Source organism: Melospiza georgiana, chromosome 1 (assembly GCF_028018845.1).
Source record: "Melospiza georgiana isolate bMelGeo1 chromosome 1, bMelGeo1.pri, whole genome shotgun sequence".
NCBI lineage: Eukaryota > Metazoa > Chordata > Aves > Passeriformes > Passerellidae > Melospiza > Melospiza georgiana.
This window is the reverse complement of record NC_080430.1, coordinates 27742910-27756019: the sequence shown is the minus strand read 5'-3', so window position 1 is coordinate 27756019 and position 13110 is coordinate 27742910. Positions and strand designations below refer to the sequence as shown.

Sequence of the window (13110 nt, the reverse complement as noted above, 5' to 3'; positions counted from 1 at the left end):
TGAAAGGTTACAACTATTGCTGCAGCTTTAAAGTACCCTCATAAAGGCCTGGAAACTCCTCATTCCTCCCTAATTAAGAACACTGCAAATGATACATGGAATGATGAGGCTAAATTCACACAAAATGTCAACTTTACTGCCTCATTCCTAGAAGCATATTTATATTTTCCCAGTGGTGTTTTTTTCCTAGAGATAACTCCTACCAGACAAAACCTCTTTTTTTTTCTCATCTGTACTAGAAAACATACAGCAAGTCCCTTACTCCTAAATATGGTTTCCTTATCACTGTAGATCAGATGCTTTCAGTTAAAAGCATACAGTGCTTATACAAATGGACAAATGATGAAATTTGATATTCTAGCAATATAGATCTGTGCGTTAATTTTTAGGCTTTTGATCTTGAGACTACTAATACAGATTTCCACAAAATTATCTTATCAAAATAGGAATAAAACCACAATTTTAATAGATGAAACTGAAACACAAATATACCTTTAATACTAGGAAACTGTGGTGTGACAGGAACAGCTCTTTAGAGCAAAGCAGTTGGTGTTGAGGACCAGCCAGATGCAGAACACATTTCAAAGATACAGCTGGTTTGGTCATGAAGACAGCATGCCCATTAGCAGTCAGAATAGATCCTAGGCTTTAGTGCCCCTTGACAGAAACTCACTTTGCACACTCCTAAAACTACTCCATAATATGAAACAAAGCAGAATCACTGGTGGCAACTTGGTAATTCTTTTCAAAAATGCATTTCTGACCTTAACCAAAATAAAATCCATCAAAATCAGCATACCAGAATGTAGGACCATTTAAGCCAGTAATAGGATTTTCCAAAATAACAGGGTATTTTAAATACTAGCTTTATTCAGAGTACAGCAGTGTAACCCTGGATCATCAACAGTCCCTCTTCCTCCTCCTCAGATTCACTGGAAACTCTCTGTCCCCACTTTTGACCATTTTAATTTTTCCCAAATTAAAAGAGAAAACAAAAGAGAGACAGATATATTTTATGCCTTATTTTCAGACAATGGTTTGACTACTGCCCTGAATTAACTGGTGAACACATCCCATATCACAGGGAATATTTCAGCTCACTTCCCTCTTCCTCTTCTTAAAAGGGTTCAAAATAATATCCCCAAGGGAGTGCCTAAACCATTTTACTGTTCTTTAGCTGAAGCAGGTTGTTTTGCATGGAGGGATGACTCAGTGGGTAAAATGATTCATTGTCTATTAGCCAGCATATCTATTGTCTTCTGACTATTTTACTATTTTTATTTACAGAAGCTTTTCAATTGCTGTCTATGCTATACCCAGAAAGCACATGAACAATCACAGGTCAATAGCTCATTCAGTGAGAGAACTATTAACAGATTAATAGACTACAGCTCCCAAATCTCAATCTTTTTGTATTTTCTCATAATTACCTTTAAATGTTAAGATTCTTGAAGTTATCATTACATGAAAACAAAGATTTTAAAGACATTCAAGAAGTTTCTTACCACCAGCAAGTTACAAAACAAAGTATTTAGAACATCACTGTGTTCTGCAATTCCTGTCTTGTGCAATACATTTAACTAAACAAGCAGTGGAAATATCATGCAGTAGGAAAATGTGGTAGGGCAAATGCATATTCATGTGATACAAAATGTGCTTGTAAATATTAGTACCTCGTATGTATCCTTATTTATTGCATTGGACTGGTTAAAGATTTAATATTCATTATGCCAATGACTGTATCACTCTGCTGACACCCTTCTATTTCCAAAAATAAGTATGTGATGTGATTACCTCACTCGAAGTACACTTGTGGGTACCTTCCATAGATATGGAGTTATCCTGCTATTTTATCTTCTTTTTGACACTTTTCTTTGGCTATTTATATCACATCTGAAAGGATACTATCTGCCCTTCCCTCTTCATGAAATTAGTAGCTAGAAAAAATTTTTATATCTACAGATTCCAAGGTTTTCCACATATAAAATCTTTTGGTAATGTTTGTCACAGCTGAAATATACTTAAGACTTTTCAAACACGCACAAAGATGTTTCAAATCACTGAACCAGATAATAATTTTCAACAGTTACCAAAGCCACATTTACTAAAATATCTAAGATAAACTTAATTGCTACTAGAATTTAACAATGCTCTATACATTTTAAATGTTTTGTGAAAATCTTTTCAAAAGCCATCTTAAAATTCCATATAATTATTGTGCATTTTCTTGGTAGAACTGATTGTAATGCTCTTGCAGTTATATTCCCACACAAGCTATCTGCTGAGCCAATTTTAAGAGGATGGAACTTTTCTGCTACAGAATGCTAAAATCCAAGTGATGAGACACTCCTTTGCAGAGAAAGTGGCTGACACAGCACGAATTGGCAATATCCAGCTGTCTTCTGGGAAATGTGATTAAATGTGGCTACCACTAAGAGAATTTCTGTTTGAGAATGGCAACTGAACCTCACTTCCACTATCTAACACAATGACAAAAAGCAAATCTTGGCTGTACTAAAATCCACTACTTACCTAGCACTTAATAAAATGGCACTGTTTTTGGTTTTTCCCTCTCACTTTTCTCTTTCCTTGTTCAATATGATTAGATTTGGCCCAGGCAGCTTTAGCAATTTATACTGATGAGTGACACATTACTTAAAGTGACATATATGGCTACATTTCTTTGAAAGACTTGAAAATAAAATCAACCTTGAGAGTAAACATGAGCACTTAATTGGGTAACTATGATAATGTGTTCAAATCTTATACATAGACCAACAATTAAAGATCTAATTCTTCTTCTGTCATACAGAATATGATTACAGGTGATGTGCTAAAATAATTTGCAAGGTAATAAAGCTGGACTAATGAGGAATTAAAATATATAATTCTTCTTTAATTACATACCTTCTAGTTCTGTGTAAAACATAAGACAAGAAATATATTCCTAGGTTAAGAAATTTATCTCAGAAATCTGTAAGAAACAGAACAGCACTTTGCAACATTAGGGTGCAACAGGATGCCACCAGCCTCCAGACATACCTTTGCACATCAGGAGTCCCTGTTTATGTCATTGCAAAGCACACACCTTGCAATCTCCTGTTGACTGCTTGATTCTTGATGAATATTCAAGAATTACTCACAATGGAAATGTAGGATTTTTTAATGCTGCTGTCGTGGAAGCCTATCTCATCTAACTCAAGAATTTAATCAGGATCCAAAAGGTTTAAAAATTCAAGTCAGTTACAAGCTTTTTATTCATACCTTTTTTCCAGACATTACCAAATTCAACACATTCTACTAACTAAGTATAACAATTAAATTTCCAAACTGAGTATTAACTGGAAGTAGAGATGATCAATTACAATTTATTGCTAAATTTGTTTATGGCTCCACTGTCAGCATGAAGTCCCTAATTATCAATACCCAAAGAGCTCCTTATTTTAGGAACTCTAGAGGTAGGAAGAGAACTGGATTGACAAAGTAAATCTGAATGTACATCAGTGCTGTAAGCTATGATTCTTGGGAAGCTACCATGAAGCAATTGTGACACATATATATCTTCCTTTTGTGACTTCACTTGAAAAGGAATGTAAAATGGAGAAAATTTGCATTAAAACCCATATTTCCTGTCTTTTACATTTCAATATAGCACCTTCAATATGAAAAATTCATTGTCACAATACTTCCCAATATTGTACGTATCTAGAAATCAAATTTCAAAAGCAAGAAAGAGAAAGCCTACAGTTCTGTAAGGTGCAAGTAACCTTGTTTATTTTGCCCTTCCTATACACTACTCCTCTTTCAGCCTTCTCACATTCTTTGAGAATATGCATAGGTGCACACCAAAGAGGATGTATAAAATCTTCCTGTTGTGCTGTGCTGCTCAGAGCTCAAAAACTGCTTTTGTTTTTTATTCTCTCACGCTGTGTTAGCATAAAACCACATTTGGTGGCTTTATTTCAATCATGACACTAGGTGATTTCTGGATTTTTGTCAACTGCAGCTAGCTCCCAGCAGAAATTTCTCACAACTCTGTACTACAGCAACAGGCCACGTAGGCTGTAATTTCATTTTGTCATGGCTTAGGAAGAGTAAGTCACGATTCAGCAGCAGAGCTATTACCCAGATAAACCATAACTGTAAGCAGATTTTCTTAGAAGCATAACTTAAAGAAGGTACAGAGTAGCAGCAGCATTTTGAACAGCTGCCCATGAAGAGATTTTGCTTCCTTATTCACTGCCTTAGAGTAAGTAATATTTGTTATACATAAACTAGAGCTTTAGTAAATTAAATATTAGATTGTGTATGTTTAGATTACATGCATTAAAAATGTACAACCTCTATACTGTTTATGATTTGTTTCCAGTATTATATTAATCATGTACCTCTTAAATGTTCCACTGGCAATTGGACTTGGGTGTGTATTTACCCAAAGCAATAATTAATAAATGAGTTTGTTTCTAATTTAAGCCATCCAGCTTTTTACTTCAGTAACGTATTTTTCATCACAACAAAGCAAAATGATCAAGACAACTTTTGAAAGGTAGGATTACTTCAGTCATAATTTGATTTATGTAATACAAAGCCTCATAAAAATAATAAATCTGCTTCATTTTTGTATTGTGTTTGTGTGACAAGGTTTTGGCAGCAGGGCAGGGGGCTGCAGGAGTGGCTTCTGTGAGAAGCTGCCAGAAGCTTCTCCTTCATCTGATGGAGCCAACGCCACCTGGTTCCAAGAGGGACCCACTGCTGGGCAAGGCTGGGCCCATCAGCAACATGGATAATGTACTCAAGGATAATGTACTTCAGAAGCAGGAAAAACCTGCACAACAGCACCTGGAGAAAGGAGTGAGAAGAACAGCTCTGCAGACACCAAAGTCAGAGTAGAACGAGGGGCAGGATGTGCTCCAGGTGCCAGAGCTGGATTCTCCTGCAGTCCATGGTGCAGCCCATGGTGAGGCAGCTGTGTCCCTGCAGCCCAGGGAGGGTCACGGGGATGCAGAGATCCGCCCACAGCTCATGGAGGGTCACAGGGATGCAGAGATCCACCCACAGCCCAGGGAGGGTCACAGGGATGCAGAGATCCACCCACAGCCCATGGAGGGTCACAGGGATGCAGAGATCCACCCACAGCCCATGGAGGGTCACAGGGATGCAGAGATCCACCCACAGCCCATGGAGGGTCACAGGGATGCAGAGATCCACCCACAGCCCATGGAGGGTCATGGGGATGCAGAGATCCACCCACAGCCCATGGAGGATCACGGGGATGCAGAGATCCACCCACAGCTCATGGAGGGTCACAGGGATGCAGAGATCCACCCACAGCCCATGGAGGGTCACAGGGATGCAGAGATCCACCCACAGCCCATGGAGGGTCACAGGGATGCAGAGATCCACCCACAGCCCATGGAGGGTCACAGGGATGCAGAGATCCACCCACAGCCCAGGGAGGGTCACAGGGATGCAGAGATCCACCCACAGCCCATGGAGGATCATGGGGATGCAGAGATCCACCCACAGCCCATGGAGGATCACGGGGATGCAGAGATCCACCCACAGCCCATGGAGGATCATGGGGATGCAGAGATCCGCCCACAGCCCATGGAGGGTCACGGGGATGCAGAGATCCACCCACAGCCCAGGGAGGGTCACAGGGATGCAGAGATCCACCCACAGCCCATGGAGGATCACGGGGATGCAGAGATCCACCCACAGCCCAGAGAGGAGCCCCACACCAGAGCAGGTGGATGCCCAAGGAAGGCTGTGATCCTGTGGGAAGCCTGGGCTGGATCAGGCTCCTGGCAGGAGCTGTGTCCCCATGGAGAGAGGAGCCCACTCTGGAGCAGGTGTGCTGGTGCTGGCAGGACTTAGGAACCCACTGGAACAGTCTGATCCTGAAGGACTGCATCCTTGGAGAGGGACACAAGCTGGATGGAGCAGCTTGTGAAGAACTACTGCTCTCACACTAAGACGAAGAACACTGTGCAAATGTTCAGCTTTGGAGAAAACTCTGTATTGCTGGGTTGTTTATGAAAAAGAGCAAATAAAGGTAAGCAGCAAGGGATTTGTTCCTTCTTCTGCATAACAAAAAATAGAGGGAAGAAAACAAACTTGTAAACGAAAAAAAAATTTTGGAGCAAGTCCCATTAAAATGGCTCTTTTCTTTTTCTTTTTTTTGTTGTTGTTTTTTACAAAAAAGTGTAATTTAAAACTGCAGTGCATATTTAAATCTCAATTTTCTACAAACATACCACAGGGAAAAGAGACTCTTAGCAGGTTTATTTTAACTGCTGTTTTTTTGTCAAAGTTTAATGCAAAAAAAAATTATGTATTCTACTTTGCACTCCTAATTGGCAATTTATTTTTAGATTACTTTTTTGATCTATCCCAGTGTTATCTTTCAGAATCAGAAATTTGGTATTGCATTTGAAACAACAATAATACATTTTTAAAAATAGCCCTATATTACAATTTCTTCATTCTTTAAACATCAGGCTGGTATTAGCTGCACTATCATCTTTCAAAGAGAGACTTTTTCAGACAATGTTTTTTCATGTGAAAGACAATGCTATATTGTGTTTTTCATTTTCTGGCCATCTTTTTAATACAGTTAAGCTGCACCCAAAAAGTACAAGCACTAGAAGTCCATTATGGGCTGGCAGTCAGCACCAGGAAATATTTGAACTGGTAAAATTGATTTTGATGCAGAGAAGAATTAAAATACTAACCATCTGTTCCACAAATTCTTTCCAGTGCTTAACCTTTTTTTTTTTTTTTTAATTATTATTATTATTAAAACCTAAGCCTCCCACCTAGACTATGGGAATCTTCTGCCAACTCAGTGCATCTGAGTTTTTGGATTAATTTGGGGATTTACTACCAATGAACTTATTCACTATTCATAAATCAAGTTCCAACTTAAGTTAATTTCAAGGCTGATTATTTTTGGAACATTTTTTTGGAACATTTTATGGTATAAATTATTCATTACATAGATGCATGGTACCTGTGTGCCAGAAAATAACAGAGGCTGTGCCAACTCATTTTTTTAAAATATGATACCTGGGAAGCAAATATTATAACACATTTGGCAATACTTCAGCCAGGTGATATTGCAATACACTAAAAGTCCACCTTTTTTTTTTTTTTTTTACCATCTTGGTAGTGAAACCCATTTCTGTCCTGTTCTTAAAACAGGGCATGAGTGGTGTAAGGACTTGTTAAATTTTCATATGGCCTTACAGATTTGATTTATTTTCTCTTGCTCAATTTTAAGGAAATCACTCCAGTGACAATGTTTTACTGCTCCTCACAAACCTAGGAAGACAACAATGACTTCAAAATAATCAAATATTATCCAGTTGTTGTATTAAAAAACATCTTTCTTTCTACGTCACAGAGGAAACCAAAGTGCTAATTAAACTCTCGTCAAGAAAACTCAAAATACATAAATAAACACAAAAATGTCTGACTCTATCATTCTTTATGCCCATATCATAACATAGATCATAATAGTCACATCTGTAGAAGACAAATACAGCTAGTGAATTCCACTATGTAATTTTTTCTGTAAACTACCTTAAAATACTCCTAAGTTCTGGCTGAAAAATGTTGCATAGAAACTGAACATTTTTTCCCATTATATTATGTTCTGCTTGAAGCAGCAAGCAGATTTATTAGGAGTATTCTTTTATCATTTCTCAGCTGCAATGCTGGGTTCCATGATGACAGTACATTTGCTTCTATGTTCTGTCCTCAAAAGAAGGTGCAACAATCTCTGTGATTTAAGGTGAAAAAATGAGGGCCATCCTTTGTCACAATACGTAACTGAAGCAAGTCTGAATTAATTCAAAAGACCTGTACAGATTTCTTTTCATAGTTTTAAAATGTATTTTAGATACAACTGTGTAAAATTGCATTGTATTGAATGATAAAATAAGCACATGTAAAACATATTTAGGGCAAGATTAAGCACTATATTACTACTGCATGCCAACCTCATCTGTTACATTCAAATAGGGCTTTCATGTGTATATATACACACTGCCTCCCACTTCAGCTCAGAAAATTCAGCTTTTTTACACACTGGGCTAAGGGATACAAGTTGGGCAAGAGAAAACAAGGAGAAGAAATTACCAAACATTTGAAAATGTTAATTTTGCCTAGCACTCCTGCAGCTCTGAGGTGAGATGAAGATAAAATTCAATTTGTTTGTAACAACTCAACTACTTCAAACGTAAGGTCAAACTCCTTTTTTTCCCAAGTTCTGAAATGACTGCTTTAGTTCTCTTGCCTTGCAAACTTTAAAGACAGACTTTCTCCTAATTCTCAACCCAAATTAATCCCTTTTAGTGACCCCCAACAGCTAAATCAGAAAAGGCAGGGGTCTTATGAAAGAAAATTAAAAAATCATAGCATGAAGTGATTAAAGGCTGCAAAGTCACACATAGCCAAAAAAGCACTTAAAGCACTGCATGCCACCTCAAACTTTGGTATTTCCTACATTTTGGGAGGTTAACATTACGTCTTTGGGTTCATTGTTTAATTTTCAACACACTTGAGTGAAACTACATATGTGAAGAAATGCTTCTCATGTTTGGAGAAAAGTCATAGTGAAAAAGATAAAATTCCATAAACCATAATGAGATTGTCACCTGCACAATGCAGGAGTAGATCAGACACTTCTGCACTCCTCACAGACTTTCTTAATCACCAACCTTGATTCTGATAAGAATAAAATTCCATGGGCTACAGGAATTGAATTGTGCACTTTTTCTTTTCATCTGATCAAATTTAAAGGTTTGAAATACATTTTGCATATTAAAAATTTTTTAAACTTTAATAATGTAATATTACAGTGTCCAAATACATTTGCATATTCACTGTGTGAAAGTAAAATATACCCAAAGAAATACTTCTACCTGGCTAAAAAGCAAAATCATCCATGATTTCTTTTGAACACAAAATGTGTACAAAAATATATTACTTGCCAGGGTTAGTGTGTTGTGTATTTGCAGTTCCAGAAAATATTTCCTGAGGGGTTTAGATGAGAATTCCTTGCTGACATGTATACTGACAATTTATTTCCACTGAAAAAATGCAGTACAGTAAAGAAATGAAATAAAAGGAAGCTAAACAGAAGTCTAGAGATGAGGCAGCTGATCCTGCAGCACTCAAATAATGACCTGACACAAAACACTCTGCAGTGTTTTGCAAAACAGATTACATGCAAAGGTGAGCAGATAGAAACTTAGCTAGGATGGTCAGTGTAACCACCATGATAACATGTTTAAACTGCTTACTGTTTTGCTCCTTCCTAAAGATTAAAATTGGAGGACATATGTCAAACAGTATTTTTTCACTGGAAGGCAATAGAAAGAAGCCCACATCTAATAATAATGACACCTCATAGTAAGATCTTATTGTACATAATTGAAAAAATGGTCACACCACATTTATTCTTACCAAATATTACCATGTCATGATACTGAATTATTTGGTTTACATTCTATTTATCTTAAATTCAACTAAAACAAGTTGAAACAAGTGTCTATATTAAGCCTGAATACCACTAATAAAAACTACCAGGAAAATAATGATTTACAGTGCTGAAAGTGCACTGTAATCCCTTCACAGGGTGAATGGACAGTGTTATAGAAATGGAGACCCTATAAGTTTATTTCAGCTTTCATGTGATATAACAAAATCTACAATGTTTTTGAGATGAGAGAGCTTGTCAGACCTTAGTAGTGAGCATCACCCATTCCAAAGAAGTGACAGCAAGTATTACCAGCAGAGAAGCTGCTGCCCTCATGCCCTACAGCAAAGTCACTGTCTGTCTATTATTTGACAGGCAGGGTAATATGGGAATATGCTATGCTGGTGGAAAAACTGACACAATTGCAGGAGAGTCCTGCAACTAGGATGAGCAAAATGGAAGTAAGCAGGTCCAATGTCTGTGCTAGATAACAATTTAAATCACATGTTTGTTACTGCTAAATTACATGCCTTGTACTGCTGACACCTGCAAGTGCTTGGCAAAATCTGAAAATAAAATAGCATTATTTGCTGTCAGCAGAATGCAACTTTTCCTAAACATCTAAAATTGAATTTCATAATTAGAAGTAAAAACTAACAGCCATTATAAGCTCAGCACTATGACCTCTCTTGTCATTGAAACAGTGTCATTTACCTACCAATTCTTTTCAAGGCCCTATAGTGCTAATGAAGGGATTATTATTATTATAAGGGATTTAAACTGAACCAAAATAGATGAACAAAGTCAAAAGAATGAAAACTAAACAATAGTCTCCTTGGCCAAAGCAGGAAATTCAATCCCATTTTGCCGCTATAATCTATACTAGTAACCTCCCTGTGACACATCAAAAATTGGATGCAGTGAGTGACTGAGAGACTGAAATCATCAGTAGCTCAGGCTTGCAATTCATCCACAGGTCAGGCAGAGTGCAGGAAATGACCCAACTTTCTCTACACTTCTTCACTTCTGAGCTCCAAGCAGACATTTGAGGGAATACTCCCTCTGAGGAGGGGTAGAAAAAGCCTTATCACATCAGCTCCTCCTGGCTGTGAAAAATCACAGATATACAAAACACAATCCTAAAACCATGCAGAACAAAGAATTTGAAAATTAAGAAGTGCTGACAAGACAAAGCCCTAATCCTTTAAAAATAGGCTCACATTATGGCTGAAAGGAGTTTAATTTGCTATCATATTTTTTGAATTTATTACACTGCATAATATAAAACAGAAAAAAGCTAGCAAAAAAGGCTTTGGGGAACATATAGGGCAATACAGCTTTATCAGAGTAATTTCCCTGCACAGCTTTCTAGAAAAGCTACATGAAAGTGACTAAACAAAACCACAAGGAGTCCCCATAAGACAATTTTTTCAGTATCTTTCATATTCATCACATATTCCCTCAAATGCAATTCCACTTGCCTGTACTTGAAAGTGCAAGAGACTTTATTTAGATTTACTCATTAAAAATCTTTATGAATGAAAATCAGACACAAGAACATTTTTGAAATTTGTAATAATCACTGATTAACACAAAATGTATAACCATTCTACTGAAAAAAATTAGTTTACTCTTTAAAACATTCTATTTTTCAACACACCTTAGAATTAACACACATCCTGCAGGAAGTGAAGTCCAGCATAATTAATTTAACTCATAAAGTAGCTAAAAAATCGTACCTGATACACAATGTACTAATCTCCAGAAAAACACAACTAGAAACTACAAACCTTTGGATTTTTCTGTTTACTTGTAAGTCAAGAACACAAGAGACACAAGATTTTAACTCATGTTATCAGGACCCCATTTTACTTAAAGCAGGTGACAGAAATTCAATAACAGTTTTAATTCACTCTTGGAATGTCTCTTGCATGTAAGTGGTACTCAAGAAAGATTGCTTGATGTCCAAACTGTGGTGGACAGCTAATTTCCTGTCTCTGTCTCCCTACCTCCTTACAAAAGAACAATTTGATTAATCCCCCAGGGGGAAACTGAATAACATATTTTTGCAATTGGAAAGGGACACTAGCAAGCCAAAAAATGATACCACTCCCTGAACATTCTGTATGTGCCAATCTTAAAAGTAAATGCATGACAGAGTTTAGGTATCCAAGAATGCTGACAAGTAACATATGAGAATATCTCATCACAGCTGTGTCCCTGTGTATCCAAATACTGAGGCACTTACTAGGCAAAAGATTCTGTGAAATACAAACAAAGTGGCAGCAACATAAAAATCTTGAAGACATTTAGAATACTCTTGTTTTTACATTGAGGTATCAGATACATTTATACGCTTAGGAGATGCATAAATACACTTATGAAATAAATTGGAAAGTGTCTCTTCAGAGATTATGGTGATGACAGAAAAGAATGCCAGTGCTAAAGAAGCTTCTGTGCAGACAAAGAAAGAATCAAAATCTTGATTCTTTGAAAAGTCAGTACCATAAAAGAATACTATTACTTTCAGTATTATTAAAGAGCTAATCCATGTCAAAAATCTAGTTTGACAATGTTATATTTGAACAAGGCATGCCAATCAATATAAGGTATTGATAACCTTCATATGAATTTTCAGTGAAAGAAAAAGATTTAGTAATTCAAATCACCTTCCTTTGTTTAGAGAACACATGCATTTTCTCTGTCCCTAGAGGTTTGTACTCTGTAGTACTCCTGAAACACTTTTTCTTGTCAATATTACCAATGCTGATACAGTATCTGTACTCACACATTTCTCACAGAGAGCACATCAAAAACAAGCATTTAACTAGCATAGTAAAATTTTCTTTACTGATTAAGAAGATTTCCATTTTGCACACACTCTGGGTTTCTTAATACTGATTTTGAAGACAATCAGAAATCTTTGTTTTATGACCTTCTACAAGAACAAACCTATGCACATCATTTCATAAAAAACTCCATACACTACGTAAAACTTTGAAAACCAGGATACTTCAACAATTTTTAGGGTGCATTAACTTACTTTGGAGGATGTAGAGTCACATTCCTGACAAATCCATCCATAGCCAGTCTGTTTAGGGGACTTTTTCAAGGGAGGGTCGAGACAGCCAAAATGGTAGCAAAGCCTGCATTCATCACACCTGCAAGAGAAAAACAAAATACATATTTATATTAAATGGTACTTCTGTACTATTTTAGACTGAGCTTCCCTGCAATCCTCAGCAGAAGATTTCCTGATCCATTACCATAATAAAGAAAATCTCTTTTCTATCAGGGGCAATTTTAAACAGCCACTTCAAGTAGATTCTGCTTAATCTGGAATATCCTGATGCAGACATTCACATATCACCTTTATCATCATCTTATATAAATGACAACATTTCAAAGACTTGCAAATCAATTTAAAAAAATTGCTTACATTTTTAGATAATTCAGTGTCATTCACTGCCTTTTTCCCCCAGAGATTTTAACTTTTTTTAGACAGTGACAATATTTATTTTTCATAGTTTTAAGACACTGTTCTGCACATGTTGTTTTTCAAGAAAAGCTTTGTGAAAAATTCACCAACATATTAACTAACTCAAGTATAATTTACAGTGATGAAT

General features: G+C 36.7%; 1 protein-coding gene across 3 annotated transcripts in view; it reads right to left on the bottom strand.

Annotated features, from left to right (window-relative positions):
- Nucleotides 1-13110, bottom strand: part of PHF14 (PHD finger protein 14) — a 161045-nt gene that overhangs the window by 40569 nt on the left and 107366 nt on the right. For all 3 annotated transcript variants that reach the window (XM_058023704.1, XM_058023715.1, XM_058023695.1), the window contains one exon: nt 12528-12645. In XM_058023704.1, the coding sequence (XP_057879687.1) occupies nt 12528-12645 (118 nt within the window). The remainder of the gene's footprint in view (nt 1-12527; nt 12646-13110) is intronic.